Raw genomic sequence first — 23,547 nt, forward strand, 5'->3', positions numbered from 1 at the left:
GTGTACTGATGCTAAAAATTCCCCTGACACTTAAGAAATATGCTGAGGGTTCAGCCCAAAGTGTATTAACCAAAAGGGCCATGGGTGTTTGAGTGTTTTTTTTTTAAATGTAACAACCAACGATTCATAAGTATAAACATTTGAAGGAAAATCAAATGAGGGAAAACTGAGTATAAGCTGGAAAAAAAAAAGCACCATACTAGTTTTTAAGTGGCCTTACTAATAAAGTGGAACAAATGGTTTCTTCCTGATTGTTCAGGCCTCATACTTGACTTGGCTAAAGTTTTTTAAAAATTCATTTAGCCCCAAAAGTGGTACAGCAGTTAACCAAGATGTTGGGTAAAACCGTTTTACAGACTAGTTAAGAACAGAGACTCAGATAGACTTTAGTCAGAGATCACATTTTGCCATGCACTGTCTAGATAATCCTATCAGATTACTTCACAGCGATTGTTCAGACCAAAGGAGTTGTTATATATAAATTATCAGTCTGATGGTGAATAAAACAACATTTTATTGGCAGGAGCCACGTGATAGCCTGAAGAGTATAATTTTTTTCCTCTTCACTGAAGAGAAAAGGAAGCATAGGAAAAGGAAGCTACCTCAAAGGGTATGCTGCAAATAAAATGAACATATATTTCATTGTACATATATGGATACAAAAATATGCCTTACACTTCTGTGTATTTATGAATACACATAAATACATGTATATATCCAACTTACCTGGATTGTAAATTTTTATTGGGGGAAATAATTTTCAATAAATTTAATATACTAGTAATATAATGCTATAAATGCCTGTACATATCTAAATATTTACAGAAGTCATAATCTAGAATTTGTTTGTGTGTTAAAGTCTAATTTGACATTAATTTAAGAGGCACACAATTTGAGGAAGTGCTAATTTGGTATTTTATGACTTTTATTATGTCATCTTAAAAACTGTTCTTTGTCTCTTAGGTAAATTGGTGGATGTAACTGGAAAATACGAATACATGTATATGTCCTGTGGGGCTATTGTGGTCGTAGCTAGCATATGGTTGCTCATTGGCAACACTATAAACTATAGACTGCTTGCAAACGAAAGGAAGAAGGAAAAAGCAAGGAAGAAGGATGAACAATCACGTGAATCCAGAGAATCTGAACCCTTGAGCAAACCCAAACATGATGAAGTCACTGTAAAAACTTCAAAAGCACAGAATACTCCTTCAGAAAGAGAAACTAACATTTAAGAAGAATCACATCTCTGATTTCAGTTTATGAATTTACTTAGGAGTTCATTTTGCTTTTTAAAGTATTGAAAAGATTTTTCATTGACACAAGGAGCTACAACTAAAAAGGGAAATAAGATATTCCTAAATAACAAAGTGTAAACTAGTTTTTGAAAACTTATGAGTAGTTAAATTTTGAGATTATACATATATGTAATCCATGCAGCTGATATATCTCCATACATGACTCAGGATTTCATGGTTAAAATTCAGAGTCTTCCAGTGACTTTCTGTTCTTTGTTGTAGAAAAAGATCTAAATCACATGCCCTTAGTTTAACCAATCAAGAGTATTTTTGATCCCATTCAATGATCTTCACATTTCATTTTTACTTGCCATTAACGTATGAAATAGAATTGAAGGATAGTATTCTATCTTCTCACATTTACAAACCCACATAAACAAGAGTGTCTGGAGAATGAAACTAAAACTCAAAACTGTTATCACAAATTCAAAAAATCCATGGGCACAAAAGAAATAATATTTGCATACTATCCTACAGTGAGGATTTAAGATAAGCACATGGATCAAAATAAAGGTGATCTTAATTCCAAAATGCAATTGTTTACTGTAAAAATATTCGATATGTAAAATAACTTTGAGAAAAAAGGAAAAATTCCATTTCACACCATTACTTGTAAACGCTCTTAAACCGAATTAATCCAGACACATGATTTCTTTGAGGGGTGTTGTTAGTGTCCGGTGCTAAAAAATTGAACCCTCGAGTAATTTTCAGAATCCTTGCCTAATAGTAAATCAGACTAAAAATCTGAATGTCATCTTGCAATGAGCTATATCCACTGATTTTTAAAAGGGTTTTAGTTTTTAATCCAGATTCGTTCTAACTAGACTTCAGTCAGTATCCACTGTTGTACTGAAATTTCAAAGAATAAACAGAATCCTAGATGACAATTTGTATAGAAAGAAAATTCTAATTTCTCCAACATTACAGCTGTGATCTGAGCTTACCATCGTGAGTGCCTGTATCAGTCCCGCTGACAGAAAGCGGGAGCCCTTTCAGTTCTCTTAGCACCCTTCTTTCCACAAAAAGCAGAAGCAAAAGACAAATTGTAAACAGACCCTTTACTCAGTCACTGCAAGTGTTAAGGGAAACAGTGTTCATGTCATAGGAAGGATGGCACTGGAACATTCTGCCCTCTACTGACTAGACTTCCTGCTGCCTCTGGATATGCCAGAAACTACACCAGGCTCCTAGAAATATAGATTGCATGACATGGAATTGTAAGTATAGTTTAAAATAATAACAAGAAGCTTGCTATATTGCAGTCCAGGTTAATGTAGAAATTTCTCTTTTTTTAATCTGAAAACAACTAGCCCTCTGAATCCTTTAATACAAATACTCTTAATGGTTCTGTGCTTTTAAAACTATAAGTATCATGGCTAAATTCATAAATATTTGCATCTATAAATTGGAGGCTTAATATGACTGGCAAAATATTTAGTGCTTTATTATTAAGATGGTGACACTCTTGAGATGTCCAAGGGAATTTGCCGTTAATTTTTTATTGCAGTAGAAGCAGGTGCTATTCATATTTATTATGAGACTGTACCTGGACACCAAGCTTTTGTAATATCTAGCATCAAAAATTTGATTCTCAAATTTATGCACTATTTAAGCATGTGGCTCATATATTGAGAGCGATATAGAATTTCATTTTTTCATTTAACGTTTGCTTTTCTTATGAAGGAATATTTGTATTTTTCAAATATTAAAACAAGATGTGCCAATGTCATAGGTAAATAAATCATGAAAAATGTGACAGAATATGGCTGTTTTTAATTTAGTTTTACTTGATCTTGATTTTTGAATTAGCCGGATTTATATTAGTGCTTTTGTATTCATTTCTGATTTGTCATAAGAAGTACATCATCATTATGTAAGATCTCTCAAATACCAAACATTTCCAAAAAGTGTCTTGCACTAAGTGTCTTAGTGTATGTCCTAAAAATATGTATTTAAACTAATATAGACATTAGAGCCTTAGGCAAATAAATAACAAAGTAATGATTATAGAATTTTAGATGTAAAACTCTTCTTCATCATCTGCTAGTCCTTTGGGTGCATTTCACAGCTTTCTTCCTGGGAGGAGAAAACTAATCAAAACCAATTTATGTTTGCTTTCCTATTCTTTGATTTCTTTCATTAATGTTTTTCTTCTAATTCTGACTATGTTAATTTGTTAGAAAAGAAAGGAAAGGGAAGGAAAAATGCAGATTCAAAACATATATAGATGTAAGATAGTCATTCCTGACAGCTGAACAGCATAAACTTATAAATATGCCCACATATTAATTCCCATACATATGTCCTGAAAACTAAACAAAAATACACTTGAAATAATGACATAATGACTCCTAGATTCACAATAGTTCCAGGATAATATAAATTATTTTCTTGTTTAATCTTCCTATTCCCTTGAACTTTTTGGAAGAATTGTTGTGTTAACAGAATCTTTTAAAAGACCAAGAAAAGAATATTGGCCTAGAATATGCATTATTACATAGTTACATAGTGAAGGAGGGTATAAGAGTTGGCTTCTGTGTCTGTAACATTTAGTACTGAATGTATTCTTTCCCCAAAGAACAACGGATTTTTATATGTTCAAGATCAAAAGCAAAGTCACTCATCACTAAAAACCCTAACAAGCCCTGCTTACGTCATGAATTTGTATAGGAGTGGTATGTAAACCAAGTTTAATAAGTATTCATGGTCATTTCAATGCGTTTCCATTTGTGTTAACTGAGCATCCTGTTTTTTTTCACTGTTTAGCTTAGATATGATTCATAGTTTATGAACTAAACTTTGAAATGGATTTGTTTTGATGTGCTTGCACCCTCTCTTGATCTTTTTGTTTTCAACATGGAAAAGCCAGTGGATCAGATGCCACTATGTTTCACATTGGAATGTCTGATGCTTTCTTAACATAAATTTGCATAACTCAGAAATTTTATTTGTTTTGTAGCAACGTCCAGCCATCTTAACTCATTTGCTTATAGGCTTTACCTGGACCCTAGCAAATAAGTGAAACCCCTAGATTTGAGGAGTTCCAAAGTACACTTTAAATGTCTAGATATTGTATACTTATCCTTCTCTAGCTGTTCAACATGACAATCAGGAATATAGAAAAAAGAAAAATATATAATTATATATATATATATATATATATATATATATATATAGTATATATACAGAAATAACCTTGAATATAAACTGAGTTTTTATGGGAAATACCTTTGAAAACACCCTATCAGAGGTAGACTATCTCAGGCTAATAATGTAAAATAGAAATCATAACTATTAGGCTCAGTGTGATAGGGAGAAAGAATGCAGTGTGAGAAGGGACCTAATGTGTGATGAACTGTACCTATGCAATGCTTTTTAGTGTTCAAATGGAAGTGATGGAGGAAGTCGTTAACTTGACATAATAAATGAGAGAAGACAAAACAGATAAAGAAGCTATAAAAATTCACCAAAGTTAAAACATAAAATTGAGTATATGTAAAAACAGAACTCTCCTAAAATGTTCATATTGCTTCCCAATAGACACTGTTGTAGGAAAGGGAGATAAAATATAAGTACAAAAAAATCTAAAACTTCTATGAAAAAATTAGACAACTGTAATTATATTATGATTTATTTAGTATTTATTAGAGATTATTTGCTATAATCTGAATATAAATTTCAAATTTCTTTTCTTGTCAGTGTAAATTATTCCAAATAGTCATAATGATATCACAAGCATAATTATTTTAATGTAACTTTTTTCTTTAACATGGCGTATTTATATGACTCAGGCATAATTTCCATTAAAGGTGGATTTAGGAGGAAAATGTTATTCATTATAGATAAGTAATTTCTATACTGATTGCCGCTTACTTCACAAAATATAAAAACTACTTACTATAGAACATTTTATTTAGAATTTTACTGATTTTGCCCATTTGTAGGATTTTTCAAAGAAACAAGCTTATGATATTCAAATTTTCTGGTTCATCTGTAAAGTGCATATTGATTTTTAATAGCTATCTCAGACTCTCATTTTTCAACTTTCTCTAAACAGCTGTATTACTATATTTTCTCTACTTATTCTACAAAGGAAAATAGTGCTAGTTCTTTTGCTACCCCGCTGGACCTCTGAAGTTCTCCCCACCCTTGTTCAGGTGTACTGCTTTCTTCATGAAGTCATCTATGATGCATGTATCATGGTCACTGTCATTTCAATGCGTTTCCATTTGTGTTAACGGAGCATCCTGTTTTTTTTTTCCACTGTTTAGCTTAGATATGCTTCATAGTTTATGAATTGAACTTTGAAATGGATTTGTTTTGATGTGTTTGCACCCTCTCTTGATCTTTTTGTTTTCAAAATGGAAAAGCCAGTGGATCAGGTGCCACTGTGTTTCACATTGGAATGTCTGATGCTTTCTTAACAGATGACCATGCCTGAGATAGTCTACCTCTGATAGGTAGTCATGCATGATGTATGATTTACTTGTGATTCGCAAGAATGCCTGTGCTGTAGCCAACTGGTTATACTTTTGGCCATGACCCTTCATCTGCACGAACGAAGAAACTCTAGGCTTAAGGTTTCAGGGACAGGAGAGGTGCTTCGGTGTAGGAAATACTTTGTTAATATGAATTTCCCTTATGCAAGATAAATATTAAAGAATCTAGATACAACAGTCTTTCTGTTGTTGGCACTTACTGATATGTTTCTAATTCTCTTAAAGTGGCTGACAACTTTAAGAACTGACAACTTTGAGAAACAAAGCTTTCCATCACCGTATTTCTCTATTAGGTGTCACACAGGCTGTCAGTGCAGTGACATTGCTGATACATCTTACCTCCTAAGTTTCTAACCACGACAGTGTATAACACCAAACATCATAATTCTTGAGATTAAAAGCAAAATTAAAATCTTGACTTTTCACATATATTTTATTATTGTGATTTCATTACATCCATAAATATGATCATGTTTGAGAGTACACTTAACAGCTGAGCCCCAGTTCTCAGTAACTAATTATAATGCTTATAAAGCAAAATCATAAATTAATTTATATAATTAAAATGAATACTTTTCTGTGTTCATATGTTCTATAATTCTGGTTTTCTCTTACTTTGTCTTAGCTCTTCATATCCTGTAGTTTTTTTTTTTTTTTTTAGTCTTCTTTCTACTGCTTTTTTTTAAATGTTAATTCATTTGTGCACAGATCCTGGAAGAATTGCTATGGTTAGTATTATGAATGATAAGTTTTAATGTCTCTACCTTAAGAACAAAATTAAAATTGACTTTGGTAGAGTACACAGAAATTTTTAAACTAAATTATTTCCCATCTCTCAATCTACTGCTGCTTCCCTCCATTTTTGTACAATTATTTTTAAAATTTATTTTCTTTTTGTGGATAAACTAAACTTTTTTCATCTAACTATGAACATCTTTACTATGAAATTCTTGTTTCTTTGACATGTTTAAGTACAGTTTTATTATTTGTATGTTCTGTATGCATTTCTGTCTTTGTATTTACTGCTTTAGTAAGTTTAGCATTATTGAAGAATAATTCTATAGGGCAATATTCACGGACCATGAATTTATTAACAGTGTAGCAAATATTTTTCTTCCCACAATAAAACAAGATTTTGGGGTTTTTTTGTGTTCAATACAAATGTGACATTAAAATAGAGATCTCTGTAAGAATGCACTGATACTGAATACTGGGTACTCTATTCAAACATACTAAACTGGTAAAAAGTTCTGTTAAGAGGAAAAGAAGAATGAAATTTTTATCTCATAAGTTTTATCTCATAAATTTCAAAGTAGAACTTTAAAACTGTCTTTGCACTAAGTCTTAGTTATTATTTTTGGGGGGGATGGTTCTTTATTTTCATATATGTTAGGGTAAGGTTACTAGATTAGACCCATATATAGACCTTGGTCACTAAAGTAGAGCACAATTTTTAAAAAATATTATTCAATGGACTTTATTTTTCTGCCATTTATTTTCTATTTCTAATTAAAATATGAGTATTTTTTGGATTAAGAGATGAGATATATGAAGTGAAATATTTATTTTCTGAGCAATTAGATGTATTATTTTTATTTGTGTTATATTTTATTTTTGATATATTTATGTATCAAATGATACATTTTATTAACTTATCATCTCAATTTTCTATGCTAATTTTGTTGCATATTACATTTTTACTGTACAATACCAAACTAGACGAGATTAAGGGCTTTACATAAATATACACCAATCCTCTGAGTAAATGAATAGTTGGAAATAGAGCACAGGTTTTTTGACTTAGCATATTTTTCTCTCCTCTGCACTATTTAAGAAATTTTGTTGATAATGATAACCTTTATAGTCAATAAAAACACACTTGACAAATCCTGTGTATTCCAGTAAATGTATTTCTCCAACTAAACTTTGCAAAATCTTGTTTGCAAATGTATGTTGAAGAGTATTCACCAACTGCAACAGCAAATAATTCTGGGTAATCAAAGATAACAACTAGTGAATAAGATAAATAATTCTGCATACAATATGTTGGAATAGTAATTTGAAACCCATTAAAAAGATATCAATATCATGTTGATAGAAATTGTCAGTATTTTATTAATTGCTTTTTCCTAACTTATACCAGAGCATGGAATAACCAGTACAAGCTTGTTAATTATTAAATTATGTGCAAGAAATTATTAACATAGTATAATTAAGGAGATAAGCCCTACAGTATTTCTTTTTCAGAATGTGAAAATGAGTTTAAAAAATATTCAAACACAGCACATCTGAGAATTTTTGTTTTTTAAATGATTATTTCACCTAAATACATTGCACTAAACTCCACAACCATCGTGGTACAGTATAGAGATTCCTTTGTATTGGTGATATCATCTACCTCTGTCATACTCGGTTAGATATTTTTGCCAGATTTTCTGTTTTCATGCCCCAACAAAACAACAGTATGAGCAATAACAACCACAGCAACAGATCTCTCAGACATAGATGATCTCTGCAGGAAGAGTGATGGCAATTTGATATTCCCCAGGAAAAAATATAAACGTAGTAGTAAATATCTTGCTTCATTTATTTTGTGTTCATTAAAATCTATGAATAGAGAAGGGTCTGAAGTGTAGTTAGTGATGTGTGTGGTTAAATTCAGCCAAACTGTCATCCATATGCCACATTTGCTTTGTGACTGAGGGCAGCCTCAGTAGCTCCCTGGAGTCCCATCCATTAAATACTTTAAGGTCTTTTCTTTATAATGAGGACAAAAATAATATACTTTAACTAGACATGTCAGGTCTAGTAATTCCTGTGTTGAAGATGAAAAACCAGTGTCTTTTCAAACATGTACTGAAATTGGCATTTGATGGGAAGATTTTTAGTGCTACCTCCCAGATATTTTGAAGTGAAGTATTAAGGAAGTATTTTCCACAATAGGTAATGCTCCATTATTCAGAGACTTTGGAGAAAAATGTTATTTACTACCACACATTCAACAAATATTTCTGTCTCATATCAGTATTGAACTGGAGCAAATAATAAAAATAATATTTGGGGGATAAAAGTTGTATATAACCTTTTACAACTAGTAAGTCATAAGTAAGACACTTCTTGACAACACACATACCTAGCTAACTTTTACATGAGTTCTTTAAGTGATTGGATTTAGGTGTTAATCTATACTCTCATGTTTTATGCTGCATTTTTGTGATTTTTAAGTGAAAAAATGCAGTTGCTATGTGTCTAGATATCTTAATGACCATTGAACAAATCACCACATGGTCGAACAACCATAATTACTATGATAATAAAGTGAAGGGTAGTTTTGCTTGCTTGACACCTAAGATGACATGATCTAAGTCATGGCTATACTATTTCATTCTTTTAAAAGTATATAAATAATTCATTTCAGTGACTGTGAAAGTTTAATAAATTTAAATTCTCTTTTTGCCTTCTTACATGAATGTACTTAAAGTGATTGTGAGTAGACCTTGATATATTTATTTCTGGAATTTTTTTGTGTGTGCAACAGTTCTGAAGTTAACAAATAAGGTGTACTAAAGAATAACCAAAGTGATATAACTGGCATTTTTATACAAATACATATCTTGCTTTATAAAATACTATGTATATTTATTTAAATCAGGAATATATTGTATTGTTGATCACGTATTCTTACTTCCTCTATGAGCACACTTGGTTTAATGCTATCATTTTCCACTTGCCTTTCAGCCGTACCCTCGTGCTATATGGCATAAAGTTTTAGAAAAAATATCTGCTATCATTTCTATGTTTGATTGTACAATAAATTTGAAACCAAATGTTCATGTCCTCTGTGGGGATACATATTTTGCGTGTAGTTTTGAATATATTTTGAAATGAATCTCTTTTGTGTTAGACTGTGAGCTTCATGTTGACCAGAATGTTACCTTAACTCTGATGTTAACTTTAATGCTTGGCAAAATCCCAGCATCGAATAATTTGTTATTGAAATGAATCGATGGATCTGAATTATTAGAATACTACAGAAGTCTATGAATATATATTGGCAATTTTCTGACTAGTATCAAAAGGAAGATACAGAAACTTGTGTAGCATTTTCTTTACTAAGTTGATACCCTGATTGGAAAAATTTGTTTTTATTTTCTCAGTCAAACATTCTATGCAAATGCTAAATATGCAACAGGTAATCAATTATTTTTACTTTCTTTACAAATCATAATTGCTTTATGTAGGCTTCCTAAAAATGCTGACAATCATTTTAACGACTAAAGGTGCTACTTATTTTCTAACATTTACCTTGATCATAAATGCTCCTATCTGCTGAACTTTATTCTTTTTGGGGGGTTTGAGGGGAGCAATGCAATTAGAATATCTTTTTTGTCTAAATTATACAATTTAGCAATGCCTGTATGCCTTTGTACATGTATTTCTTACTGCTTTCTAATTTAATTACAGGCTTGTGTTGTTTCTTAGATGTACATGAGTATATATTTCTATCATATGTAATAAAACTATTGCTTATTAAAATTGAGATGACAAATAAATGTTCATGTTAAATTTTTGAAATGGAATCTCTACTGCTTCTTCTTAAAAACCATTAAATGTTATATGACTCTATGCTAATTGAACCATACTCTCTAACACCAGCTCAGCTATATGGGAACTTCTTTTGTTTGAATGTACATGCTGATTAGTACCTATGTATCTTTGCCTAGCTATAGATAGATACAAGTATAACTGTAGACATAGATATCATACAGAGTAGTTTTACTGTCCAGCAAATACCCCGTGCTCCACCTGTTCAACCTAAGTCCTCAGTCCTTACCAGCCATTAGTCATTTTATTATCTCTGCAGTTTTGTATTTTCCAAAGTGTCTTATAGCTAATTATATGTCATATAACCTTTCAGCTGGCTTCTTTCACATAGTAATATGCACTCAAGTTTTTTTTTTATGAATCACCTACTTGTGATGATTTTTAACTCATCAATTTTTAGCTGTGACAATATTTCTTTGAATATACAAATTTACCTACTGAAAAGCATCTTTGGTGCCGTCAACTTTGGGCAAAATTTGAATGAAGATGGTGTGAACACTCTTGGGCACATGTTGTGTGGAGATAAATTTTCATCTCCTTTGGGTAAATATGGAGATGTGCAATTTCTGAATCATATGGTAAAAACATAAATGTCTGTGTTTTTGCCTCTCCATTTAAACTGTACTAGTTTGTCCATATCCAGAGAATAACTGGCCAGGTTAGGACTGGATTCAATTAAGTTGGTTAAGACTAAATTGAATTGATAGATCGTGTTGGAAAAATGTAAAATCTTATTGATATTGAGTCTTTGTAAACATGAAATATCTTTCAAATTATTTTTTTAATTGCACCAGAATTTTGCCATTTACCTCATGTAGATCTTGTGTATGTTTCGTAAATTTTACCTTTACTTATTTTTGGAATTGTTAAAGTAAATAGTATGTTTTTCATTTCAAATTCCACATGTTTCTTGCATATATATATATATATATATATATATATATATATATAAATGAAAGTAATGGACTTCAATATCTTACCCTTTTATAGTGCAACTTGCTGTCATCACTTATTAGTTCCAGGAGGACTTTTGTCAACGCAATCATGTGTTGTACAGTGATATTTCAGTTAAGTACAAACTGCATATATATTTGTGGATCATTAGCTTACATCACTTAGTGATGTTATGGCCTCCTTTGTTAAGTGAACTCTGATATTTACACAATGATGAAATTACTTAACGAGATATTTATTATAGCACACACATCTCCATCACTAAGTGAGGCCCATAACTAAATTTCATATTTCCTACACAGATGATCATGTCATATTGCAATGGGGAAAGTGATCCTATTACAACAGATGTCAGATGTGCCAAGTTTGTGGTCTCACAACATCAAGGAATGAAATAACCAAAGGAGAAAGGAGACTTTTATTGCTCTTGGATTTTTTAGAAGTCCGGAGGTGGCAGCCACTGAGGTTTTTTGTTGAGGGTAATTTATGCAGTAACATTACAGCATGGGTCAAGCTAGAGTCAACTTGTAGGATTACTCGTGGAGTAGCTTAGCTAATATTGGTCTCATAGGGAAACAAGTCATGTAGCAATCCCTCTTTGCATATTAATTTCTACCTAATTTAGCTGTCTATGACAGTAAATGAACTAAGACTTTTATTTTTCCTTCCCAGTCTGAATACATTTTACTTCTTTTTCCTCTCATTGTATAAGCTAGGATTTCCTGCCTCAGGTTGAAAAACGTAAGTGAAATAGGACATAACTGCCTTTTTTTTTTATCTTCATAGGAAAATTTTGAATTTCAAATCACTGAATATCATGGTAGCTGTAGCTTTTTGTAGACATTCTTTGTTAAATAGAGGCAGTTTTTCTGTAGTCCTGGTTCACTGAGAATTTTTTAAATAATGAATAGGTGATGGATTATCAAATGCTTTCTGTGAACCAGCCCAAGGAATAATATTTTGAATGTTAAATCAGTCTTCCATACTTGGGATAAACCTCCCTTGATCATGGCGTTACCAGGTAGTTTCTGCAAAAGTGGCTTACCAAATGAAGATTACCAGTTTTGGGCAGCTCACCTTTCCTTCTGGAGTTGGACTTCAGGTTCATCTCATCTCAGACAAATAGTTGAACAAAATGAGCAAAAACATCGACAGATTTTATTTAAAATAGTAAAAGTGAAAAGTAAGGGAGAAATGGGCTCTGCACAGTAGGCTTGAGTGAGTAAAGAAGAAAAAAAGCATGAGAGCAGACTGCCTTGAGGAAAGCCACGAGAGCAAGCTCTTCTTGGTGCCTTTGTCATTTTATACTGTTTAAATCTCAAGGAAAACCACAAGAACTTCTACATCAGGGTCCTAGTTGAGTCTTGGCCATTCCATGGAAAACCTACTCGCGCTCACAATTCCACATGCAGCACTTTGGGAACTGTTCTATGAATGTGTTCCAGAATTTTGTAATTAACAGGTGACACCTACTTCCCCAGCCAGCTTTGCTGAACCCTAATCTCCTATGTCAATTTTGTACACTTTCTATGTATTATTAAATTTGATTTTATAAAATTTTGTTAAAGACTCTTGCATATATGTTTCTGAAATATATGGGTCTGTAGTTCACTTTTAATGTCTTTTTTGGTTTTAAATGATGCTGCCCATATAAACACAATAAGAAATGTTCTGTCACCTTCAATCTCATCATCATACAGAATTGATATAATTTCTTTATATGTAAAATTCACTGCCAAGCCCATATGACACTGTGCTTCCCACCTGGGTTATTAACAATTGTTAATTGTTGATCATATTAATTTAATATGTACAAGCTCATTCAGTTTTGGAATATTAATATTTAAGTATTTGGAAAATTTCCAACTATCATCTTGCAATTTGTTTAATTCTATCATGCCATGATATTACTTTTGTCGTATGAGTTGGGCTTATGGTTCCACCAACAATGAAGAATGAAACCATGAACTGCAGGAAGAAGTTCTGATACTTTTAGTGGAAGCAATAATAAGAGAAGTCTAATCCTGAGTGAAAATACCCAATCTGGGATCTTTGCCATGAACTTATATGTATATAAGCAGAGCATGGGAAGGGAATGGAATTCAAAAGAATTAAAAAAACAAAGCCACTCTTTGTTTACCCCAGGTACAGGTCCAATGAGGGAAAAGTCCTTATGTCTCCATTCTTATCTCAATATCTAATCCTTTGTTATTGTATTTACCTTTTCATCTCCCAATTTAGCTCAGCTGCTTGAATTAGCTCTTTAGCCTGGGTGTACTATTTTATTTTCTTGTAATGTCTAAGCTCAACCTGCTGCCTGCTTAACTCCTCCATCTGAGGCTTCCCTAACTGCCTGCTTAATGAAAGCAAACTAAGCTACTACATTAGCAACATATTGAATTGATATTCTTTTAAATTTGTCAAGGTGTCTTTTATGGCCCAGAATGTGGACTATCTTGGTCAAGGTTACCTGTGAGTTTGAGAAATATATGTCTACTTTTTGATAATCCTAGATGTCATTTATCAGTCTGATTGATGGTGGCGTGAAGTTAGCTAGCTGTTTTTTTTTTTTTCCTACTGACCTTTTTTTTTTTTTTTTTTTTTTGCCTCATGGATCAGTATTTCTGATAGAGATTTGTTGATGTCTCCAATTATAATAGTGAATTCATTTATTTCTCAGTGCTGTTTTCAGTTTTTGCCTCTTGTATTTTCACTGCTTTATTTAGGCTTCACCTGATTACTTTCTTTTGAATAACTCTGTTTTGTTTGAAATTAACATTCCATCTCCCTTTATCTTGAAGTTAGTGTATGCATGATGTATATCAATTCATTTTCAATCTGACAGACAACATATATTAGGGTCTTGTGTTTTAATCCAATTTGGCAATCTTTTTAATTACTGCATTAGACAATTGACATTCCAAAAGATTACAATTGTATTACTCAGTGATCCCATTGCTGGTGAAAACATATCTGAAGAAGGAGAGGTTTATTTTGTGTGCCACTTCAGAAAATTCAGTCCATGCTTTGCTGGCTCCAAAGCAGAAACATGTTGGAAGGACTCAGCTAAGCAAAGCTATTCACCTTTAGTGATCAGAAGCAGAGCAGAAGAACAGTGCTAAATGGGAAGGGGCCAAGAACCAGATACTGCACAAAAGGTCAAGCTTCATAGATATACCTGAGAGTGTGCTTTACCAACCCTCTGGAGACGCTGAAGCCAATTAAATTGACAATTTAGCTTGTTACATTCCACCCCTTAACAGTTGACAGCGAAATACATCCCCATAAGCTATACTTCGTCTCCAAACAATGACAACCTCATAATTCTGCCCACATGGAACAACTATCGTGTATATAATCAAAAACACAGTAATCCCTTCAACCAGTCCAAACAGTTCTAGCATTTCACAAAATCCAAGTCAAAGTTCTCTCTAACACAAGGCAAACTCTTAGTTTTAAATCACCGAAAATACGAAAAGCTAGTTAAATAATCCAAATATTCAATAATAAAGAGTTAACATTCCCATCCTAAAAGAGAACGATAGGATAGAAAAGAACAGGATCAAGTCATAATCCAGCTGAACAAACATTAAATTTTGTACTTTGATATTCCTCATCCATGGCACAAGGTAGTTGTGAGTTTCTTAGATTTGGACAGCCCCATCCAGATGTTCTACATTCCTAGATCTCTGACTGCCTTGGTTCTCTCCTACAGCTGGGTTATATTTCCACAGCATTATGCATCCCTCTCTTAGAGATCCTTATCTGCATTCCAGGAGTTACTTTGAAGTCTGTTTGGTAACATCAGTGACTTCACTAATCTTGCATTCTGCATGCCTGAAAAAAAAAAAAAAAAAAGCACATGGACAACAGTAAGAGTTGCTGCCAGTGGCCCAGCCCCTTTGAACCATACATGCTGTGACCTCTTAGGGCCTGGGATATATCAAATCAGTATAGTGAGTCCTAGTGAACCAGTTCTACAGGCAGCCCTTCAGCAAGGGACACAGAGGCTTTCTGGTCAAATGAAATGCAGATACTTTTGCTCACTTCACGGACGTCACTAATGCTTCCAGCTTATCACTGTTCAGTAACACTAAACTGCCCTCTTTTCTCCCAACCTTACCAAAGATTACTTTCAAAATTTTAAAAATACTTTATTCAGCTTTTTGCTGCTAATTCTTACCCTAAATCTGGCTAAATACAGTGAGGAAAAAACATACTACCATATCAATTTGTCCACCACATTTAAACTCAACTTCTCCCAAAATTTTAGGACATGGGCAAAATACTTATAATTTTGCTTCCAGACTGTGACATGTAAGGCCTCTAGTACAACTGCCACCTGAAATCTCTTGAGCCTGGCTTTTAATGTGCTATTAATATTTTGGTCATCTGATCTTTGACCAGAATCATTCATCAGGTTTTGCTTACAGAATTCTAGGCTTTCTCTACCCTGCATCTCCAAGACTTCCCGAAGTCCTCCTCTAAACCATTTTCTAAACTATCTATCCAGGTATAATTTCAGCAACAGCTCCACTTTGAGCACCAATTTTCTTCATCAGCTTTCTGATTCCTGGGGAAAAGAAATTCCTGACACCCATAGTTTACATGAGGAAAAGATTATTCAGCTCTTTGTTTAAAACTATGCAGTCCATGGTTAGCTGACTACAAGCAGAAATATAGTGTAAGGTGTTGCTAGAGGAATGTTGCTTACTTGTGACCAGAAGCAGACAAGGGGAATAATTCCAAGTCAAACCTTCATGGTTAAACTTTCAGGACCTACCCAAGTTCACCCGGAAGTATATTTTACTGTTCTGGGAGGCTCTCAATCAAGCTGAAAATGCAGTTTAACTATCACACTAATGTACTTGGATTAATATCCATTTTGTTGTTTTCTATGTGTTCCTCTTTTTTGTTGCTATTTTTGTCTTCCACTTTTTCTGCTTTTTTTTTGTTTAAACTTTTTATGATTCCATTTTTTTTTCTTTGCATACCCAACTGTGTTTCTTTCTTACATTGTCAAGTGGTTATCCCATAGCGGTGGTGGTAAGCCTCAGGTAAAAGTGCTGTAGTGGGCTATTTGTTGTGACTGAAAGCTCAAAAATGTTTGACATCACTGCCCTAGAGGTTTGCAATATTCATGTATATAATTTAAATCTAGTATTTTTTAAAACCACAATGTTTCTTGGGTAATATGTTTTAATAATAAAATAATTCTGAGTGAGTTATAGGAATAGTAGAGTACATGTCTTTTATACCTCAGACTCTTAAGTTCTACCTCTAACACTGCAAAAAAATGAAAAAGAAATTCTAATTCTCATCACTTTTATCATTGATGTTAATTTCACTTATACATAGTGAAAGATACTATTGGTATTATTTTGAACAAACTGCTTTCCATTAGATAAATTAAGAATATAAACAATAAATTGTCACTGTACCTACAGTTCTTCCTTCTTAGATATTAATTTATTTCTGTAGATTCAATTTTCTGACATGTCATTTACCATCTCTTTAAAAAATTTTTTTGTTTTAATACTGCTTGCAAGTAAAAGGTTTTTTGCTGATAATAAATTTCCACCATTTTTAATTTTCTGAGAAAACCTTTATCTTACATTCATTTTTGAAAGATAATTCCACAGAATACAGAAAAATTGGTCACTCTTTGTCTCCTCTCTTTCTCTAAAATACATCACTTCAGTCTTTTCTTGCATAGTTTGTGAGAAGTAACATGCACTTCTTCACCTTTGGTCCATTATAAGTAAAATACTTTTTCCTTCTGGATTATCGTAGGTTATTTTCTTCTTTTTTTAATTTTCTGTAGTTTAAAAATTGTGTAAGTAGGCGTATGTTTTTCTGGCATTTATCCTGTTTTGTTGTCTTCTAAGGGTTTTTATTGTGTAACATTGTCTGACATGAACTTGAGGAAATTATTAGAGATACTAAATTAAATATTTTTCCTATTCCTTTGTTCTTGCTGGTATTGTCATTATCTGTATGCTATGAGCTGGAAAGAGGGAATGCAAACTCAACAGTCCAAGTAGGTTTATTGCCAAACCTGAGAGAGACTTCTATGACAGCAGAACACTCTTGGAGATTGAGGAATTTTTTATAGCACTTTTTGGCATGCTTTTGAAGGGTGGGTCAGAGAATCAGACTGGCTGATGTGTCCTCTGTACCTGTTAACATGTCCTCCAGTCACCTAACTGCCTGCAAACGTGTACTCTGTGACCTGAAATGTTGTCCTCTGTGGCATAAGTTAAATGAAACTTGCCTTTCTCTAAGATGGCAGGCGGGCTGGTTTGAACTAGCAGTGTTCCTGTCCGGGCTGTATCTTTCCTGATTTGAAAGAGTATAGAAAATGAGTCATCATTCTTTTTATTTTTATTTAAAGAGGAGAAAAAGCAAAACAGAAAAAGGGTAAAAATAATACATAATTTCAAAAAATACACAAAAGAAATCACTAGTTGCTAAATTACATATTGTCCTCTTAGAAATAGTTTTTCAAGTTACAAAAATAGAGCATACAAAGTAGACATTCAGACAGTGAGACTGCAAACAATTCTGTTCAATGATCCAACAAAAACTTAGTAATATGGTTATCCTACACACTTAAACATGCATGCAGTTATATCCTTTAGAGCATTTTCTTTCCCTCTCTTTTTTCCAATAGCAATTACATATTTTTGGTTTTATTACTTCTACAATTCTTATTACTTTTTACACTAGAGACACAATGTGATATTTATAAATATGATTCTTATTTATTTCACTAAGGAGGATAGTCTCAAGTTGTCTCCACTTACCTATGAAGGCCTCAAGATCATCCTTTTATAGCTAAACATTATTCCATTGTATAAAAAAATCACGTTTTCATCTACTCTGCTGTTGATGGGCATCTTGGTTGTTTCCAAGATTTAGCTATTACAAATTGGGCTGCTTTAAAAATGGCTGCACATATATCACTGTGATATGACCTTTAAAATTTTTCTGGGAAAATATCCAGGAAGGGAATAGCTGGATTGAATAGAAATTCCAATCCTAGGCTTCTGAGAAATCTCCATACTGATTTCCATAGTGGCTGCACCAGTTTACATTCATACCAACAGTGGAGCAGTGTTCATTTTTCCCCACAGCCTCGACAACACTTGTAATCAGTTGATTTCTTGATGGCAGCCATTCTTTCCAGAGCGAGATGAAATCTCAATGCTGTTTTAATTTACATTTCTCGAATGTCCAGTGATGGTGAATATTTCTTCATGTATTTACCTGCCTTTTGTATGTCCTCATTCTGAGAACTGTGTGTTCATCCCACATCTTTGTCTTTGAATTTGGGGGGACTGATGTTTTTCAGTTGTTTATATGTTCTGGATATACGTATTTTGTCTGAAGATTTGCTGGCTAAAATGCTTTTCCATTCTGTGGGTCTTCTTTTCACTCTGTTGGTGATTTCTTTTGAAGTGCAGAAACTTTTCAATAGTATGAGATCCCAGTGGTTGATTCTTTGAAGTGTTTCCTGTGCAGTTTGCATTTTGTTCATGAATTCTCTGCCTATTCTTATGTCCCCAAAACTTCTACATACTTTGTCTTCCAGTAGATTTAGTGTTTCTGTTTTAATATTTAGATCTTTGATCCATTTAGACTTGCACGGTGATAACATAGATCTAGTTTCAGTCTTCAGCATATAGAGAGCCAATTTTTTCAACACCGTTTAGTAAAGAGGCTATCCATCTTCAAGTGAGGATATTTAGCCTCTTTGTCAAATATCACGTGGCTGAGTGTCTTTGAAGTTGTGCTTCTAATCTGTTCCTTTGATCCTCAGATCTGTTTCTTTGCCAGTGTCATGATGGTTTTATCACTGTGGCTTTGTAGTATAGTTTCAAGTCAGGAATTGAGATGCCTCCTGCCTTGCCTTTGTTGTCCAGAATTCTCTTTGCTATTCTGGGTTTCCTCTGTTTCCAAATGAATTTTAGTAGTGTTTTCTCTAGATCTGTGAGATATGTTAAAGGTAGTTTGATTGGTATTGCATTGAATTTGTATAACAATTTTGGGAGTATGACCATTTTTATAGTGTTGGTTCTTCCTAGCCAAGCGCAAGGAATATCCTTCCATTTTCTAATATCCTCTTCAATCTCCTTTTTTTAGCATAGCATATTTTCAGCATATAGGTCTTTTACATTCTTTGTTAGGTTGATTGCTAATTATTTCATTTTTTAAGATGCTTTTGTTAAGATGCTATGATATTTCCATAATTTCTCTCTCAGTGAGTTTTTTGTTTGTGTACAAGGATGATATTGATTTGGGGGCATTGACTTTGTATCCAGCTACACTGCTGAATTCGTTTATTACCTCTAGTAGTCTTTTAGTGGAGATTTTTGGATCTTCTATATAGAGTATCATGTCATCTGCAAATAGTGATAGTTAACTTCTTCCTTTCCTATCTTTATTCCTTTCATTTCTCTCTCTTGTCTGGTTGCCCTGGCTAGTATTTCCAGAACTATATTGAATAGAAGTCATGATAGAGGACTCCCTTGGCTTGTTCCTGATTTAAAGGGAAAGCTTTCTCAGTTTTGTCCATTTAGTATAATGTTGGCTATTGGTTTGTCATAGATGGCCATTATGAGATTGAGATAGACACCGTGTATTCCGAGTTACTGAAGGGTTTTTATCCTGAACACGTGTTGGACTTTGTGGGAAGCTTTTTCTGCATCTATTGAGATGACCATGTGGTTTTTTTCTTTGGCTCTGTTGATGTAGTATATTACCTTTATTGATTTGCATATGTTAAACCACCCTTGCATTCCTGGAATGAATCCCAATTGGTCATGATGTATAATCTACTTGATGATTTGTTGCATTCTGTTTGTCAGTATTTTATTGAGAATCCTTACATCAATGTTCATTAGTGACATTGGCCTATAATTCTCCTTTTTGGTTGGATATTTCTCTGGTTGTGGTATGAAAGTAATTCTTGCCTCCAGGAATGATTTAGGGAAGATTGCTTCATGTTCAATTTCATTGAAAAGTCTAAGAAGTATTGGTATCAAATCTTCTCTAAATTTCTTGTAGAATTCAGCCGTGAATCCATCAAGACCTGGGCTTTTCTTTGTTGGTAAGTTTTTAATTATGTTTTCAATTTCAATGGCTGATATTAGGTTATTCAAAATAGCTGTATTTTCTTGGTTGAACTTTGGTAGTTCATACGTTTCTAGAAATCTGTCCATTTCCTCTGTGTTATCCACTCTATGTGAGTAGAAATTTTCAAAGTGAGTATTCATGATCTTTTGAATTTCCATAGGATCTGTAGTAATTTCCCCCTTTTCAGTTCTTATTGAGTGAATTTGGGTTTTTTCTTTCTTTTTCTTGGGAAGGTTAGCTAGAGGTTTGTCAATTTTGTTTATTCTCTCAAAAAACCCGTGTTTTGATTCATTCTTTGTATTGTTTTAGTTTCAATTGCATTGATTTCTTCTCTAATCTTTACAGTTTCCTCTCTTCTGGGGGTTTTGGGTTTAACTTGCTCTTTTTCTAGAAACTTGAGATGAAGCATTAGGTTGTTTATTTGTGCTCATTCTGTTTTCCTGATATGACAATTTATTGCTATATATTTCCCTCTTAAGATTGCTTTCATTGCATCCCACAGTTTATACTATGTTGTTTCTGCATTTTCATTGAATTGTCGGTACTGCTTATTTCTTCTTTAATTTCATCTGTACTCCACTGGTTTTTCAGAAGGTTGTTATTTAAGTTCCATGTATTTATGCAGGTTTTCAATTTCTTTTGCCACTGATTTCCAATTTCAGTGTGCTACTGTCACATATTATGCATGAGATAATTTCAGTACCTTTGCATTTACTTAAGAATGTTTTATGGTATAATATATGGTCTACTTTGGAGAATGTCCCACGTGCAGCTGAGAAGAATGTGTATTTTGATATGGTTAGGTGGAACACTCTGTAAGCATCTACTACGTCCAATTGCTCACAAGTATGAGTCAAATCTGTTATTTCTTTGCTGATTGTTTTTCTAGTTGATCTATCTTTCTGTGACAGTGGGGTATTAAGGTCCCCATTACAATTGTGTTCTTGTGTTTTTGGTTTTTCATGCCCATCATTATTTGTCTTATATAGTAATAACTGTTAAGTAGTCAGGAAGGATAGAAGCCAGTGGAGATGATGGGGAAACATCATTTGCAGAAACTTCAAGAAGTTTGTAACCCCATTCACAAAGTCATTTTACTCTGTCTCTAATTAGACCAGATTATTGATGTAAAATCAGCCTTATTCTTGGGGTAGAACACACAGATGCTCCAGAGAAGCTGTCAGGATCTCAAGGGCCCTGCAGGTTTGGAAGACAACTGAAGCCATGGAGTGGACTTGATCTAGCAAGTGAAGTGGTTGTTCGGAGACTTCTTTGAGTCTTTGAGAGAGTTCTTTTGATAGACAGACAAACACTGAAAGAAGTACTTCTAGGGTCCTGATCTCCATTCCAGTTCCTATGGTTATTCCTATGGTTACCATTAAGGAAACTAGCTGTACAACACATTGTACGCTGACATGGTTTATGGGAGACGGGTGGGTAAATTGGATGTTGATAAGGAAAGGATGGGAGTGAGAAGGCCTAATGTACAAGTTTTGGCCCACTTGGTAGATAAGCAAATGTGTGCATTGTCTCTGCACACCCAGATGATGCTTATCCTTAGGAAAGTCATTCTGCAGATCAAATCAGGAAAGAGGAGGATATCAGGAGGTGAGAAACAAATGTTGAACCACCTCAAATTTGCCATATATGGAAAGAGGTGCTAGAAGTTGCAGCTTTCAAGGGGGAAAGAGATGAGGCTGGTTGTAATACTTTGAGACTCGCTTAGTTAAGAGCAGGTAATTTTTGGTTTAGGAAGGCTCTGTCATCACACATTTTGAGACATATGCATTTTGGGGCACCTCCATAGGCTAGGGGAGTGTCTCTTAGAAAGTCCTTTCCCCAGTCATGGAAGTATTCAGATGTGATAGCATTTACACTGTCTTGAAGTGTTCACAGGTACCTATAAACAGCTCCCAGAGCAGAGGTGAGGGCAGATGAATAGTAGTCTTGTAGGTGTTAGAGTCTAAGTCAACTGGAGGAAAGTGATCTTCTTTGGTTCCAAACAATGCACAGAGGAGCAAGTTGTGTTAGATGGAGTCCATCTGGGGAGGAGTCAGATATGGCCTGCTATAGCCATATCTGAGTCTTCAAGGCCTGACACCCTTTAGTGCCTCTGGGAGTCGGATGTCACATCTTTCAGCTAGGGCTGTGCCCCTGGAACTGACAGTCTCAGTTAAGTGTAGTCCTGAAGATATATTTATCTATGTTCCTAAGGGACAGGAATTACTGTCTTCTATCTAGGAAAGCTAGAAGTAGACTGAGCATAGTGTTTGAATGGTTCCATTAAAGTTTTGGATGATTTTACCTGTGTAAGTGTGTCTGACTGAGGCATTTTAGGAATGGTCTGTGTTATGGTGTTAGGAGTAAAAATGCTGAGAAATATTGATAAAGGATGGAAATAGAACATAATACATAAAGGTGGTGATTTATTGTGCAGGTAAGTCTGAGAAGATTCACTGTAACCATAGGTCTTAGATTATGCTGTCTAGGGAGAAAGAGTGTGAATAATGGGGAACTTTTTCTCTTAGGATAATCAAGAAATGGGCAAGGTTATGAAGAGAGAGACTTATGGGGCAGTATAGACGTGAGGCTGTACAGCTTTGATTTCTTCAGTCACTGGAGACAGTGTGGTGATCTTCAGGGACATAAGTCCAGTTGATATGCACTGGAGAAGGAGAATCTCTCTCTCTCTTTTCTCTCTCTCTCTCTCTCTCTCTCTCTCTCTCTCTCTTTTCTTTTATGAGGAAGACTTTCTTAAAAATGAGAAAAAGACCCAGAAGGAATGACCTTTTAATTTGCTGTTGTTGGAATGGTCATAATTACTTGAAAGAATCCTGTAAATTTTGGTTTTAAACCCTAGGAGGTCTTGAGGGTATTGATACATACTCAGTCCTGGTTATAAGAATAGAGAAATAAGAATGCTAGGATGTTGAAGATTTGGAAGTATAGAACCAGTAGAATCAAAGGAGTTGCCTAAGTGTTCATTAGGGAATTTGAAAGAGGGGAGGTTTGAATTGGTAGGAAATGAAAAGCTTTCCATATAGAATCTCAAA

General features: G+C 33.8%; 1 protein-coding gene across 7 annotated transcripts in view; it reads left to right on the forward strand.

The window, feature by feature from the left end:
• Slc16a7 (solute carrier family 16 member 7) overlaps positions 1 to 10,372 on the forward strand; it is a 177,627-nt gene extending 167,255 nt beyond the window's left edge. For all 7 annotated transcript variants that reach the window (XM_063255048.1, XM_063255049.1, XM_063255050.1 and 4 more), the window contains one exon: positions 964 to 10,372. In XM_063255048.1, coding sequence (XP_063111118.1) covers positions 964 to 1,235 — 272 coding nt within the window. In that variant the 3' untranslated portion in view covers positions 1,236 to 10,372. The remainder of the gene's footprint in view (positions 1 to 963) is intronic.
• The last annotated feature ends 13,175 nt before the right edge of the window (positions 10,373 to 23,547 follow it).

Source organism: Cavia porcellus, unplaced genomic scaffold (assembly GCF_034190915.1).
Source record: "Cavia porcellus strain 051 isolate PalLab524CR breed Dunkin Hartley unplaced genomic scaffold, mCavPor4.1 scaffold_8, whole genome shotgun sequence".
Classification (NCBI taxonomy): Eukaryota; Metazoa; Chordata; class Mammalia; order Rodentia; family Caviidae; genus Cavia; species Cavia porcellus.